The sequence below is a fragment of the Diospyros lotus genome, chromosome 9 (genome assembly GCF_014633365.1).
Source record: "Diospyros lotus cultivar Yz01 chromosome 9, ASM1463336v1, whole genome shotgun sequence".
In the NCBI taxonomy this organism is placed as follows: Eukaryota; Viridiplantae; Streptophyta; class Magnoliopsida; order Ericales; family Ebenaceae; genus Diospyros; species Diospyros lotus.
The window spans coordinates 2,349,150-2,365,455 of NC_068346.1; the positions used below are offsets into that span (position 1 = coordinate 2,349,150).

Genomic DNA, 16,306 nt, shown 5'->3' on the forward strand with positions numbered 1-16,306 from the left:
GTGAAATAAATATTATGATTATGTAAAATAGGAAAATAAATATAATTAGCTTACCTTAAACTCACTCAAAGCATATAATTATTAATATCTTCAATTGATGTAATGGAATCAAGTAAATAATATAAAATAGTTGAGTCCATAATCAAATAAATTAATCACCATACAATATTTTTCCAAAATGCAAGTTCTAATGATAAAAAATTAATTTTAGAATTACAAAAAATCATTTATTGGATTAAACTTATTTTAAATATATAAACCATCACAGCTGAAGAAATTTAATGATGGGCTCTAATTATTGAAATCACTAGGTGGCTCAAAAGTTGGCAACAACAATAATTCTTATAAGTTATTAAATTGATTTTACTACTTAACCAAGTTCGACGAGGAAGATTGATATCTTACAAAATACACTTTGAGTAGTTAGTCTTAATAAAGTTGTTACGAGATTCTTTCGGAAGAATTCTTCCAAAAAAAATACATTTTTTGAAAATATTGTATTCTTTAGATCCCACTAATAATCACATATCTCCATATATTACAATACATATATCACATAAAGAATATTTGAACCGCGATATACAAGCGATTTGTTATTGTAATTTTACCTATATATAAGATGATATTCTTTTGTAATTTTTAACTTGATTATAGTAAAATAGAATTTAGGCGACGACAAGTGAATATAACTATTATATCGAAAGTGAATCATTATAACCCTTGTGTATTCTTCGTACTTGCTTTCATTATTGTTTTTTTTTGTTATGGTATTTAATAACTCGACAAAGAAAGGCTCTCTAGCCATTTTCAAACTCGAATTAAAATATATAATAATTAGAGATATATATACATATATCTATATCTATATTTAAAAAAAGAGAGAAGGCAGCGGACCGGGTAGAAGAGGAAGGCCGACCCGTGCCAATCGGGTCGGATATAAATAGGATGGGGTGGATGGTGGGAACCGAAAGTTCCCCCCACCAATTTTGCTCTCTCAATTCTCTCAAGAACAGCTTTCAAAATCACCGATTTTGCAAAATCCAACCGTCCGATCGTCGATCCGACCACGTTTTCACGGTGAAAGTGACCTCGATCTACAAGTAGGTAAGTCTTTCAGTTTCATCAGCACATTTTTTTCAGTATATATCCATGATATATATACGTATATGCGGGATTTGGGTGTTTGGCCAGAATTTTAAACATGGATCTACAGAAATCCGACGGTTGGATTTTGTTGGTTTTTGGGTATGTTGGTCGATGGGGGTAAGGGTGTCGGGTGCTTGCCTCTGATCGCCGGAAACGGCCGGATGCGGTGGCCGGCGGCGACTGGCAGTGTTCCTCTTCGTTTTCTGGAACCTTCATTGCTCGTGCAAGCCCTCTCTTTAGAAGTTTGAGAGCTTATGTATGGTTTATTTGGTTGTTTTTTTTCCTATTTCTTTTTGTGGGTATGTTGGTAGGAGAATGATTGGTGTTGAAACTCAAAACACGAGCGTTTTCATAAAAACAGTGGCGCTTGCAACTGTGAATTCTAGAATTCCCCAAAATGGCTGGACTGTAACCCAGAATGCTTGTACAATTGGTGATTGGTTTTGTATTTACAACTGCAAATGCTTGAACAAGGATTATTGTTGGTTTATTTTAGTACTAAATATGTTTGAACTTGGGGGAATTTTGGTTTTCTCCACTCTACTTCTTTTTATGTAAGTAATTATTTTTAATTATTCACCTACTAACTTTTCTCCTTCCACAAATCTAATTACTTTCTGTTTTACTTTTATTTATTTATTTAACATTGCGATCATGTAAATTAGGCAAATAATGGCTATTAAAAAGGACGGTTTAAGTTGATGAGTAGAGTGTAGCTAGTTGGTGACTAAAATTAGGTGGATGAAGAGTGGAAATAAAATATCAGTAGAAAAATATATTTTGATATTTTTACTTTTTTAAAATGAAAATTGTATTCATCAATGTAGTAAATGAATTTTTCTCTTTATTTTTTCAGTAAGTGAAGGAAAATAGAAAATAGAAAATTGAAAATGACTTCACACTCAAATGGGCTATTAACATAAGGCATTAGTTGATTGTCATAAAGACATTTTTTGTTGTTTTGTTGTATATAAGAGGGCAAATCGTAACAACATCTTGTAGTTTGTGTTGTTCGTAAAGAGATTATGACCGTTAAATAAATTCTGCTCTGCATACATTCAAGGGTTTCGAAATGAGAAGATAGTGATTAACTAAATCAATATTTAATTTACCATCCTTTAATTAATTTGTCGTAATTTTTTTTATGAGTTATTGAATTGCTTAGTTTTCATTTCTTTTTTTTTTTGTTCTTTAATATTAGGATAACTTGATGGATAGAAGTTGGATAAAACTCAAGAATAAATTTTGCCCCGCATACATTCAAGGGGTTCGAGATTTCTTAGATGTTGCGAAAGATCATCTTGACTTCGTTGGTAGAATCTGATGCCCATGCCAAACCTGTAACAATTGTATCTTGAAAAGTTTAACATAAGTCAAACAAGATATTTTTCTTTATGGGATGCTGGAAAACTATACTCAATGGATACATCATGGTGAGTCTTTTCAATTAGATAATGTTAATCAATGTGGTGATTCATATGATGGAGGTGATTTTGATGATCAAGTTCATGATCATAATGATGTTCAAAGAATGTTGTATGACATGCATAGAGGAAACCTTATGGAAGCTAATATAGAGGAAATTTCCAATACCCATTGCACATGTATGTCTAAAAGAGAACTTGAGAAATTTACTAGACTATTGAATGATGCTGAATATGAACTTTGTCTTGGTTGCAAGAAGTACTCGAAGTTATCTTTTCTTATCAAGATGTTGTACAATAAGGCAATAACTAATTGCAATAACAAGTCTTTTAGTCTAAATCTAGAGTTGTTCAAGGATGCTCTTCCAGAAGGTGAAACACTTCAAACTCTTATTATGAGATGAAGAAATTAATGCGCGATCTTGGCCTTAGCCATATGAAGATAGATGCATGTGTGAATAATTGCATATTATATCAGAAGGAGTATGAACATCTTGATCAATGTGCTAATCTAGCTTGTAAAGCTTCTAGATGGAAGTTTGGAAAGGGTAAACGTAAGAAGATTGCTCAAAAGGTGGTTAGATATTTTCCTTTTGAAACCTAGACTCCAAAGATTATTCATGTCCAAAGAAATTGTAGAAGAAATGAGGTGGCATAGAGAAAAACGTGTTGATGATGATACAATTAGGCACCCGACTGATGCTCTTTCCGATAAGTTACATAGTTGGTTTGCTCGAGATCCTCGCAATGTGCGACTACACCTTTCTAGCAATGGATTTAACCCATTTGGCAATATGAGCACTAATTATTCCATGTGGCCAGTTATTTTATTGCCCTATAATTTGCCACCTTGGAAACGTATGAAAGAGGCATTTATATTTTTGTCTGTGCTTATCCCTGGTAAGGATTCTTCTGGGAATGATATTGATGTATATTTGCAACCATTAATAGAGGAGTTGAAAGAATTATAGGAAGAGGGAGTTGAAACATATGTTGCATATTTTGGTGATAAGTTTCAATTGCATGCTGTATTGTCATGGACCATAAATGATTTTCTTGCTTACGAAATGTTATTTGGGTGGAGTATAAAGGGAAAGTTAGCTTGTCCTATTTGCAATGACTGGACATGCTCGCCTACTTTAAAGAATGGGAAAAAACAATGTTACATGGGTCATCGTAGATACTTGGATAAACAACATCCATGGAGAAAAAGTAAAATATTTAATGGTAAGCCAGAGTATCAGTCAGAACCGGAAAAGTTATATGTAAATGATATATTAAGACAACTTGCTTATGTTCCAGATGTGAGATTTGGAAAGCAATCTAATACAAGAAAATGTAAACGTGTTGAACAAGAGCTGAATTGGACAAAGAAAAGTATATTTTTTGAATTGCCTTATTGGAAAACATTGAAATTACGACATAATTTGGATGTGATGCACATAGAAAAAAATATATGTGAAAATATTTTGGGAACATTGATGAATATTGATGGAAAGACTTAAGGACAATTTTAAGACTTGTATGGATTTGGAAGTAATGGGTATAAGAAAAGAGTATTGAACATACTTTTGCTAGAGGAGGATTCTCCTTTTTATAGGGGGAGAAGACTGACAAGTGGAATTAGAGCCACGAGGTTCGGCAAGCATTTTAGGTTCTCTTTCGAATTTATAGGTGAGGATTTTAGAGCACAAGAATCTTCCGAATAGCAATGGTCGAGTGACTCATGAATTCTTGGGAAGGTCTCTTGATGGCATCGAGAGAAGCTCCCAAGTGAAATCACTCGGCGATACTAGTCCTCATATGACCTCATTGGCCTCTCGCGAGTCTCCCGCTTTAGTCTCTCGCCAGCCTCTCATTTAGGTAGCTCGGTCACTCGGGGTGATCCCCCTCAGTCTCAATCATCAAATGACTTCATAATACTCCTGTGGCTTGTTTATGTGGATTTCTTTTTTCAATACGCTCTTGAACCTCTTTCTTTGGGTATGGGCTTATCTTTGGGCATGAACCCACTTTATTGGACAAACAGTACCAAAATTAAAATAACATAGCAAAATAAATTAAAATAAAGAAAAAGATAGAGATGGAATCATGGAAATAAAAATAAATATATTTCCGACTGAGAGAACCAGATCTATTGGTTAACACCAACTCCTCATCTCCGCCACAGATCCTCCGTGCCCCCAAATGTTGGCTGCATTGGTTGTACCTTCACTTCATAAACAATAGCTTAAAGCAATGCATCACAAAAATAAATCCTACCATAACTACAGAGGATAATAAACCCAATCCTTCATCGCTCGTCTTCCACAACGATGCAAAAAGCCTCCCTCTCTCAAATTCATCTTCTCGATCAAAGATAGAAGAAGAGAACATGAATTTGAGATCTCATTTGGTAGGTACGTAAATGGATCGATATCTTTCATGTAATTTTTTGGATTCGATTTGTATGATTTGTTCTGATTTTGGTTTCGTCATAGATTTCTCTCTATGTTTTTATATGCTAATGTGTGTGAAAATCTATTGTGTTTTTGGATCTATTACGTTCTCAGGTTCATATTTCAATTTTAGAAATCTAGACCTTAGAAAGTTGTGGGACGTCAATTCAGTTGGTGTCAGATCATTTCATTAATGAGATTTCGTGTTCCTATGTGCGGACTTTGGTTTTTTCGTCATGTTATGCTCTCAGTTGGTTAATTGAGATGTGAAGTAGCTGAGCTGCTAAATTTTTTTATTTTCTTTAGCCTGTGTGTTATATCTAGGGTTGCTGGAACTAATTTCTTGGATAGAAATTCTACCACACTTACTCTCACACACTCACGGATTTGATCTAAGGAACAGATTTAATAGAATCAACAGAAAATAAAATAGAAAACAGAATTAAACCAAACAAGAAACACAAACCACACATCCACAAGAACATCAAGATTATTCTGGTTCATGCCATGTGAATGGCACTACATCCAGCCTCTAAGATCCTCCTGAGAGCAGTCTTTATTTCCAGAAAATGATCAGTACAGTAGCGGCCCTTCTCTCCCTTCTATTCCTGAGCGCCACAATTGTTTTCTCCCAAGATTGCAAAGCTAACAGCCCTAGCCTTTCTCTCAGAAACAATCAGCACTCGTTACAAACAGAAAAAATGAGAACTCTCTCTCCATTTGCTACCCCTTGCCCTCTATTTATAATAGGAGGCAGAACCCCAATGAAGACTTTCAAATATTTACAGTTTACACCCCCAACCTATAACTAATTACAATTTAGGTTTCAACTTCTATCTAAAATCTTCAAAAGGAACTCTAGCAAACTGACATCATTCACTTCTACCGCCATCATCTTCTTCTTATACCATATACTCGAGACAACCTTTAACACTGTGGCTTTAGCCTACAAATTGTGCAGATTATAAGGAGTGCTGTTTTGAAATTGACACGGTGCTTGGACATCCTGGAGCTTTTAGTTCACAATTTGGGAAAAGAAAATTGATGTTGGATAAGCCTTATAGATGTCTTAGGTTGGTTCCTAGATGTTTATGACATGGTCCGATTATTTTATTTGGGACAACACTACACTTGAAAAGGAAGCCAGACAAGGCCTCCTTAAACAACAAGTAATTTAGTTTAGAATGATTATGTGGGAGTGCAACATTAATTTAGTTCTCGACAATACTTTTTCTAGTTTAATTTTGTGTCTTCAGTGGCTGTACCACTGAAGTATCTCTTACTGGTATATGTTCATTTCTGTTTCATCTCCATGTGTTACACAACCTAAGATCCAATGAAATTGTGTCCGGTTTTGTAGGATGTAATTCTTGTTGGATCCATGGTGTTTTGAGCTGGCTTGCCAATTTCATCCTTCTCTATTTACTTTGAACCCTCAATAATTTCAGCCGTTTGTTCTGTTACAATTCTTTGCTGAGAGTATTAGTGTAATGGCAACTTTCTGTAATATGGATTTCAATATAATGCTATTTTTTGTGATAGCTACAAAATCAAAGGTCATTCCAAAAATTTACATCTCCTTTGTAATTCTCAGAAAGAACTTGCATCATAAGTTTGTTATAATTGAATTATTTCGTTCATTTTGTCACATCTTTAGATCCAATCCAGCTTCCCAAGGCGTCATGCAATTTGAGCTGCTCTAAACCAACTTTCGTTACATCACATACATCCTGAAGGATTTTCTTTAGTATTTGAAAGTTCTTTCGTTTGTTTGGGATGTAGGAAATTACACACCTATCCCTTACATTCTTAATTGGTGCATGCCAGCATAACCATTAGCATTTATTTTTCTTTCAAATTTTTGTTGGATTACAATTTGCTCCTTTTCTTTATTCTCTCTGGTTGCTTTATTCACAACTTAAACCCTGCAAAGATATCAGCTGGGCTAAGTCTTTCAAATAGAAATGTCTGTGTAAAATATTCTAATGAGAGGAAAACTTATTTTCAAGTTTTTAAGGATACGAGGAATCACCATTTGCTTTTTTTCTTCTTTGTTGATATTCAAATAGATGGGTGGTTGCCTTGGCATCTTTTCTTCCTGTCATACTGATATACAATTCATTAATTATATAAAAAAGAAGATATCATATAAGTTGTATGGCAAAAAGTAGAAAGGAATATCATATTAGGATGGTAACAGGTGAATTGTGAGTTAACTAAAAAGATCTTCAAAGTACAACTTCGTATCTCTGCATATCCTCTAAAATATGTTCTTGCTTTTCTGCAGATGGGGAGATAGGATTTTGTTTGCCATTCAGTGTAATGCGTTTTCTTAATTTTCTTTTTACAAGGTGAACTTTGAGTCACTAATCAATGTTTTGTTTGATATATTCTTCTACTATAAAACCTATTAGGCTGCAATCAGCAGTAAAGGTTGCATGAATAACAATGATGCTATGTTATGGTTAAACATGTTCAGCAAATGTTTTGCTGCTGACCTAGAAAACCATGTGGCGGATAGGTAGTGCTGTAGAAGTTGCCACTCACAACACTTTCATCTATCCTTTTATGTTGGCTAAAAGTCATTAATGACTCAATATGTTTGCCAAGTAGGTTCCTTATGGGGACCTGAAAACTTCTCTCTCAGTAACGCAATCTGACATTTGTTGCATGTAATATATTCAACTTTGGGTGATGATTTTGTGCACATTTTTATATAATTCAGTTTGTTGACAATCTTAGATCCTTTTCCCAAAACACAAGTTGTTATACTTGTCGCATTCAAATTACATAGTTTCTTTCTTTTGTAGGATAGGCATGAGATATCTGTGGATAATATAGAAGTTCCCTTTGATGGAATCCAACCGATAGGAAGGATCTCCAATGGATGAAATGGATTGAATTGTATTTCAGAATTGGAATTACAGAAAATAAAAGTAAGTACAGCAGCAACTGGGCGTTCGAGAGGCCCAGAACTCTCCTACAATTACTCCAAATTCTTCACACCCTCTACCTCTCTTCCTACCCCTTTTATATGTTGTTATTCCCCTCTCTGCATAACCGTATTTGGTTATGCAGGCGTGTCTGCTGGTTTGTTACACAAACCAGCCAAATATCTATCCTATCCCTCGCGCACATGCTGGTCGAAGCTTCCTCCAGCTGTACTTCCAACTCCCTTCAGCTGCTTGTGACGCCTAGAGTAAGTATGCAAAACCGGGGGCCTAACATCACTCCCTCCCCCAACTTTCACCTTGTCCTCAAGGTGAAAACCTGGAAACTGCTGTTGAATGAGGTGGAAAGGCTCCCAAGTGGCTTCCAATGGTGGTAACCCCTTCCATTGCAGTAGAACGTCCAAACCTCCCACATTATTTCCTTTGCCTGGTCTGACTCCCAACACTGCCTCCGGTTCAACCAGCATCTCCAGCTTTGCACTTAACTGATTGGGAATACCCACCGCGGCTTGCAATGCCCCCTTGGCTTCTCGCAGCTGGGATACATGGAATACTAGGTGAATGCTGCAAGATGAAGGTAACTTTAACCTGTAAGCCACAGGTCCAACCTCCCTCTCCACCTCAAACGGACCATAAAATCTAGGAGCCAATTTCTCATTAGTACGACCAGCCAATGACTTTCGACGATAGGGAATTAGTTTTAGGTAAACTAAGTCCCCTACTTCAAACTTCACTGCTCTTCTCTTCATATCAGCCCCCTTCTTCATAATAGCTTGAGCTCTTTGTAGCTGTGCCTTCAGTTCCTCCAGAATGTGGTCTCTCTCGACAAGCTGCTGTTCCACTATTGAAACCGGTGTGGAGCCCCTTTCAACTTTAAGTATTGCTGGCGGTTCACGTCCATAGACGGCCTGGAAAGGTGTAGTTCTAGAGGCTGTGTGGTATGAAGTATTGTACCACAATTCCGCCCACGGCAGCCACACAAACCAAGATTTAGGCTTGGAAGAAGCAAAGCAACGAAGGTATGTCTCCAATGTCCTATTCAGCACCTCCGTTTGACCATCCGTTTGTGGATGGTAAGCTGTGCTGCGCTGCGTAGGAGCCTGGTGCCTTGGAGACGAAACAGTTCCTCCCAGAATTTGCTCATGAAGATCTTATCCCGATCAGATACAATGGATCGTGGTAGACCATGAAGCCTTACAATCTCCTTGATGAAGACTCCTGCCACTTCTCCAGCAGAATAAGGGTGTTTCAGCCCAACAAAATGGCCATACTTGCTGAGTCTATCAACCACCACTAAAATCGAATCTATTTTTCCTGACCTGGGTAAGCCTTCGATAAAGTCCATTGCAAGGTCTTCCCAAATTTGATTTGGGATCGGAAGGGGTTGCAAAAGCCCTCCTGGCTTGAGTGCCAGAACTTTGTTTTGCTGGCAAATCGCACAGTGGCTTACATACCTGTGAATGTCCCTCTTCATTCCCAGCCAATATACACTTGCGGCAATCCTCTTGTAAGTCTTCAAGAATCCCGAGTGCCCCCCAACATTCCCATCATGACCCTCATGTAAGAGCAATGGGATGAGAGAAGAACCCTTCGGTAGATATAGCCTCCCCTTGTAGAAGAGAAAACCATCCACCAACTGAAAATGGGGTCTGGAAGTAGGATCCCGCTGGAGATCCTTGACCACCTTTTGCAGCCCTTCATTGTCAGCTATCTCCTTAGCTAGCTGATCTAGTTGGAGAATCTGAGGAACAGTTAAAGCGAGGAGGGCAACAGAGTGGCTGATGCGGGACAACCCATCAGCTGCTTTATTCTCTAACCCAGGTCTATATTGGATTTTAAACTGAAACCCCATTAACTTAACCATCCACTTCTGATACTCTGGACTCACCAATCTTTGTTCCATCAAGAACTTGAGACTTTTTTGATCTGTCCTGACCACAAATTTCTGTCCCAAAGGGTAGTGTCTCCACTTTTGCACTGCAAATACGATAGCCATAAGTTCCCTCTCATACACTGATTTCCTCCTTCCTAGCTGATTAAACGCCTGACTGAAGTATGCAATAGGTCGATGGTCCTGCATTAATACTGCCCCCATGCCATGTCCAGAAGCATCTGTCTCCACCTCAAATGGCTTGTCAAAATTCGGCAAAGCTAACACCGGCAATGACACCATGGCAGCTTTGAGCTGTTGGAAGGCTTGCTCAGCAGCCTCATCCCAAAAGAAATTACCCTTCCTAAGTCTGTCCGTGAGTGGCCATGCTATCTTGCCATAATCTTTAACAAAACGCCTGTAGTATCCGGTGAGACCAAGAAAACCTCGCAACTCCTTCAATGTGGCAGGGGAGGGCCACTCCAACATGGCTTTTACCTTGCTATAATCAGCCGAGACTCCTTCTTGCAATATAATATAACCCAAGTACTCAATTTCCAGTTGTCCGAATGAACACTTCTTCTTATTCGCAAACAAATGGTTAGCTGCCAATACCTCCAGAACCGAGCACAAGTGTTGTGCATGCTGTTCAAAATCTTTGCTAAAAACCAAGATGTCATCAAAGAAAACTAGCACGAAACGCCTCATCTGTTCTCTGAAGATATCATTCATCAGTGACTGAAACGTGGCTGGCGCGTTAGTCAATCCAAAAGGCATTACGAGGAATTCGTAATGGCCTTCATGTGTCTGGAATGCTGTCTTTGGAATATCCTCAGCCTTGACGCGAATTTGGTGATACCCGGACTTAAGGTCGAGTTTGGAGAAGACTTTGGCCCCATGAAGCTCATCCAGCAACTCTTCAATCACTGGAATTGGAAATTTGTCGGCCACTGTCACCTTATTCAATGCCCGATAATCCACACAGAACCGCCACCCTCCATCCTTCTTCTTGACCAGCAGAACCGGACTAGAAAAAGGGCTGGAACTGGGTTGTATGATCCCTGCTGCTAGCATCTCTCCTACCATCTTCTCAATCTCGTTTTTCTGTAGATAAGGGTAACGATAGGGCCGCACACTAACCGGAATGGTGCCTGGTAGCAGGTTGATGGCATGATCCTTCTTTCGGGAAGGAGGCAGCCCTTCAGGTGCTGAGAATACCTCCTCAAACTCAGCTAACACCTTAAGGAACGGTGGGACCTCGACCGTTTTGTCACTGTAATCAGCTGCCATTGTTCCCAACTCAAGCAACATTCCTTCTCCATTCTCCTTGAAAGCCTTCATCATCGCTTTCAGGGATACCAAGCTTTTGCTCAAGCTAGGATCTCCCTGCAAGGTCACGGCCAATCCCCCCACCTGGAACTTCATAGTCAAGGCTTTCCAATCCACTCTCATCTTTCCCACCGCAGCCAACCACTTCATCCCAAGAATTACATCTGAGCTACCCAGCTCCAGAGGTAGAAAATCTTCCACTATTTGCAAGTTTTGTAGATGCAACTTTACCCCCTTGCAAATACCGGCCCCTTGCACTGCCATCCCGGTTCCCATGATAACACCATAACCAGTCGTTTCTGTTCACGGCAACCCCAATTGTTGAACCAACTCTGTCGCTATGAAATTGTGCGTCGCCCCCCCGTCAATCAGAACTACCACTGGTTGCCCTTCTATAACACCGTGTAGCTTCATGGTCTGCGGTGTTGTTAATCCAACCACTGAATTCATGGAGAGTTCAATGATTTCGCTGCCTTGGCATACATCCTCTCCTTCCTCTTCTTCCCTCACTTCCGTGGTTCCCCGCCCTCTCTTTCTCTTCATCATAAATCATCATAACGTGCAGTTCCTTGTTCTTGCATCTGTGACCAATCGAGTACTTCTCATCACAACGGAAACACAATCCCTTCTCCCTCTTGGCTTTCCACTCAGCCTCGTTGAGTCGTTTAAAGGAAGCATTACTACCACTCTCGGCCACTGGTAACTTACTGCTCGCCTGATTCGAGACTCTCGAATAAGGAATCGGGCTTCTGGATTGAGTGGGAGAGATTCTAACGGTGTTGGAAGTAGAGTAGGTGGGAAATTTACTTCCCACTGGTCCGAACCCCCTACTGCAGGTTAGGATGGCTGCATTTTTATCCTCAATATATTGCGCCATTAGCATGACCCGATCCAACCCCCTGGGTTAAAGTACCCTGATCTCAGCCTTAATTTCAGGCTTAAGACCGTTGATGAAATGTCCTTCCAAAAACGCCTTAGAGACGTCCGACACAGGTACCGCCAACGTCTCAAACATCAGCCTATACTCCTTAACCGTACCTTCTTGTCGCAGAGCTAGGAACCTCTCTTCCAGCGACCCTTCTTGAGTTGGGCGGAATCGGTTAAGAATTCCTTGCTTGAGCCCTTCCCAGCTGCGGATCCCCCTGCGCCTAGACTCCCACTGGAACCAAGCGAGGGCCCCTGCCTCGAAGCACAATGCGGCTGACTCGATCTTCTCGTCCTCCGACAGCTGGTTGACCGTGAAGTATCTTTTCGCCCTGAAAATCCAGTCGTCTGGATTGTCTCTTTCGAAGGTAGGCATTTCCAGCCGCCTACCTCTCCCCTCCGGTCGCCATGCAGCGTTCATGCTTCCTTCCATTCTGTGACTCATACCCCCCCTGGTGTCATTTCGGAATCTGGGGTCAAATCCGGTGGCCAGTCGTTCCCATGAGCCTTAGCCTTCCGCTCCCGTTCCTGTTCGTCCCACCTTGTGCGCATGATAGCGAATTGCTCCAGCATCTCGGCTACGTTCCGATTTATGGTTTGAATCTCTCCCTCATCGTGTCAACCTTCCCCTCCAGGTCCCCACTCTCTCGGTTAAGTTTACCATGATGATCAAAGATGCTCTGATACCAAAATGATGGAATCCAACCGATAGGAAGGATCTCCAATGGATGAAATGGATTGAATTGTATTTCAGAATTGGAATTACAGAAAATAAAAGTAAGTACAACAACAATTGGGCGTTCGAGAGGCCCAGAACTCTCCTACAATTACTCCAAATTCTTCACACCCTCTACCTCTCTTCCTACCCCTTTTATATGCTGTTATTCCCCTCTCTCTCCTGCATAACCGTATTTGGTTATGCAGGCATGTCTGCTGGTTTGTTACACAAACCAGCCAAATATCTATCCTATCCCTCGCGCACATGCTGGTCGAAGCTTCCTCCAGCTGTACTTCCAACTCCCTTCAGCTTCTTGTGACGCCTAGAGTAAGTATGCAAAACCGGGGGCCTAACACCCTTTTCCTCTCTCTATTTTGCACAAAGGAGGAAGACTCTTGTTCTAATATATCCCACTGGTGAATCCTTGCTGTTTGCATTTAAGCTTGCAAATAGAGTAATTTTTCTATCCTATTCAGGATCAATGACTTTCCATGGAAAAGATGCCATAATAACCTTAATTATTTTCCAACACGTCATTAAAAGATGAGGAGGTAATGGCCACGAGTCAAATCAACTCTGCTTGGAGCATTGCTTTGAGGCATCAATATTTCATGCTTAACAGAAGGCATGTTAGTGGATAAATTCCAAATATGATGCAGATATGTTTCACTTAGTAAAGGGACTTGAGATATGCTGTTGTTTCCTAAGTTTTCCTTCTTGTTTCTTTTTTTCATTTGTCCTCTAAAGTTGCGTGTTCCATCAATTTATCTTCTAAGTCACACACAGATGTTCATTGCCCATGTAGTTAAATAGTGATGTCAATAGCATCAGGTGGATTAAGAGTTCTTGTAGGAAGTAAGATTGACCCCCTTCTTTAAAGTGTGTTGATTAAGGTAATTAAGATTCTAAGTCTGTAGCCCTAAACTAATAGGCAATTATAGGATGGTGTCTGTTTAAATTTATTTTCTAAATTAGCAGTATCTTATTGTTTTCTTAATTTGACTGGTAAGTGATTGTTGATCTTTTTATACTGCATCATTCATGAGAGCAAATGTTGGGGGAAACCAATGGTTTATACTGTTGCAGCTGCTATACATTAGGTTGCACAAGGACAATATGTCTGGTATGGAGGATGTCAAAGATCAAGAACGTGTGGTTGAAGATGTCCCAGATGACTCCGAAAAGGCCGTGCCATCATCCCAAGAGGAGGTTGTTTCTATATACTACCTGTCTTCATTTGTATTGTACTGTTCCAGCAGTTTCTCATTTCTTGTACTGGAATGTTGTTTCCCATAGGACGAAGCCGTGAAGAAGAAGTATGGAGGAATTATGCCCAAGAAACCACCACTGATATCTAAGGTAATATCTTATTTATTTATTTTTATAAGTCTAGGGTAGCATCCTAACTCAATAAATATTTTGGCTTTTTTCTCACAAGCACATTTGATACCAGGACCATGAACGGGCTTACTTTGACTCTGCTGATTGGGCTCTGGGAAAGGTACTTTTTTCTGTAACTCTACCCTTTTACTTGGCAGCTAGAGGCTTATGGCATTTGAAATGCCTGCTCCAATTTAATACCATTCAATCTCCCTGACAATAACAGCAAGGCGGTGAGAAGCCCAAGGGACCCCTTGAGAAACTTCGACCAAAGTTACAGGTACTCATGAAATTTTATTTCTTTTATTTAAAATCGTGGTTGTGCTATTTGCCTAAATTACCAGTATTTTTATGATTTTTCACTTAAGGTGTGTTTGATTGCATTACTTAGAATTTAATTTTAGGTAATATTTCCTAGAAAACAAAAACCACCCCACCCCCTTGGAAAATGAATTCCATGGAAAGAAGCTTTAAATGCTTGTACCATACATATTTTTTTATAGAAAAGTTAAGAGTGTTTGATTGTTTTTTATAGAAAATGTGTAATAATTATATATTTTTCATAGTAAATGTGTGCAATCAAACACACTCTTAGAGTATTGATGTCGTGCTAACTGTCTGAAACTTGTTGCAATTTACATACCCTACAGCGAAATAATTTGGATATATAACAATCACCCTAGTGTGCCTTGAGAAAAAAAAATGTCAAAATGATGGAGAATGTTATCCTGGAACTGGGAAAATTGAGATTGGTGAAAGAGGACATAATTCGCTACCAATACAAAAGAAGAGGGTAGAGAATGGCAAATAAGCCTCTAACAGTGAGAAAAGCATGATGAAAATAAAATAAAACATCCTCTTATACTCTCTCAAAGCCACCCAGACAAAGGGCTCCGGCTACAATGGGCTGTTTGTAGCTTAGCAAATTGAAGTAGGACTTACAAAACCGAGAGCTAATACCAGTGTAATTGCTTTCACTTTGCAATTTACTGGGAACTCATAAAATGCCATATCAATTATATTGTTAGATCTTTATTTTCATGGCCTCCGAATAAATAAAATGGAAAATCTCATCCACAAAATAATAATAAATAAATAACAAGATCTTGAAACTCGTTGATCCAGAACATTTGGATTACTAAATTTATACTTGGAACAAAAGTTTCTCAATCAAAAGGAAAATGAATGCCATTGAGAAAGGTCATGTGAAAAGGGTTTGGCTCTATTGAGTGCTATTTAATTTTATCCTTTGAATTAAAACAAAAGTTGAGGTTTAGACTACCACAAAAAGTAGTTGGCAGTCTGCTTATTCAATCTCTTTTAGCTTTTCGGTCAAAAGGCTTTACAATCTTCTTTCCATCTGTGCTAGAATTAGAGTAAACTCACTTTAAATCACCCTAGAGCCTAGAAGTTGAATAGCTTGGTGTAGCATGCCTTTCCACCTGTTGATACATTAAATTGTCGAAATAAAACAGTTTCAGCCATAATCTCTCTCTCTCTCTCTCTCTCTCCAAATACTTATCTTCCTTCTGGCATTTTACGATTTATTTGTTTGTCTCTCAAACTTCCAGCCAACACAGCAGCAAACACGATACCGGAAATCGCCTTATGCGCCATCAGATGGCGAAGGTATGCGCAATGCTCAGGCTGTAGCTGCCATAAAAATTGTTCATTTTATCGAACCAATAAACATCATTTTTTCATTAGAAAAAAGAAAAATGCTAACTGTAACACATAACTCGCCTCGTAGGAGGGAATGCTTCACCGGAGGATACAGCTGCAAATGAATGAGAGGCCGGATGTGAGTCCATTGATCTTTGCCTTGCGAACATTATTGATGATTCGTCATTATATCAGAATAGAGATTATGAGAGTGCATTCCTGTTGTTTCAATAAATTTGGCAAAAAGTTTTTAATGTTTGGGGGAAGGAAAACAATCGACTGTAGCTCTGCAACTGTACTTTGGACAGTTAGCTAAACCTTCTTGCTCCTTTCCCTACCGAGGGAGAATGGATGTCTCCTGGTTTATGAGCAGAGAACTTACAGCTGACATTTTGACTTTTTCTTTTTTCTTGTTCATTTTGGGCCGTGATTTTGCTGCCAAACTGGGGAGCCGGTTGTGCAAA

At 39.1% G+C, this 16,306-nt stretch overlaps 1 protein-coding gene across 3 annotated transcripts; it reads left to right on the forward strand.

Annotated features, from left to right (window-relative positions):
- Positions 1 to 957: 957 nt before the first annotated feature.
- On the forward strand, positions 958 to 16,223 carry LOC127809736 (uncharacterized). Of its 3 annotated transcripts, none has more exons than XM_052348765.1 (7): positions 958 to 1,104; positions 13,887 to 14,009; positions 14,097 to 14,159; positions 14,254 to 14,301; positions 14,407 to 14,460; positions 15,752 to 15,809; positions 15,931 to 16,223. In XM_052348765.1, the coding sequence occupies exons 2-7, from the start codon at positions 13,917 to 13,919 to the stop codon at positions 15,969 to 15,971; spliced, it is 357 nt and encodes a 118-aa protein (XP_052204725.1). In that variant the 5' UTR covers positions 958 to 1,104; positions 13,887 to 13,916; the 3' UTR covers positions 15,972 to 16,223. The 3 variants fall into 3 exon arrangements, with proteins under 3 accessions (XP_052204725.1, XP_052204727.1, XP_052204726.1); XM_052348767.1 differs by having other exon boundaries at positions 959 to 1,104; positions 13,901 to 14,009; XM_052348766.1 differs by having other exon boundaries at positions 974 to 1,100.
- Positions 16,224 to 16,306: the final 83 nt, after the last annotated feature.

What these genes read in the sequence shown, in the direction of transcription:
- LOC127809736 (XM_052348765.1), top strand. Translation starts at nt 13,917, where the DNA reads ATGTCTGGTATGGAGGATGTCAAAGATCAAGAACGTGTGGTTGAAGAT. An exon ending in TGCCATCATCCCAAGAGGAG is followed by an intron (nt 14,010 to 14,096) that starts GTTGTTTCTATA and finishes TGTTTCCCATAG; the next exon opens with GACGAAGCCGTGAAGAAGAA. An exon ending in TGCGCCATCAGATGGCGAAG is followed by an intron (nt 15,810 to 15,930) that starts GTATGCGCAATG and finishes CTCGCCTCGTAG; the next exon opens with GAGGGAATGCTTCACCGGAG.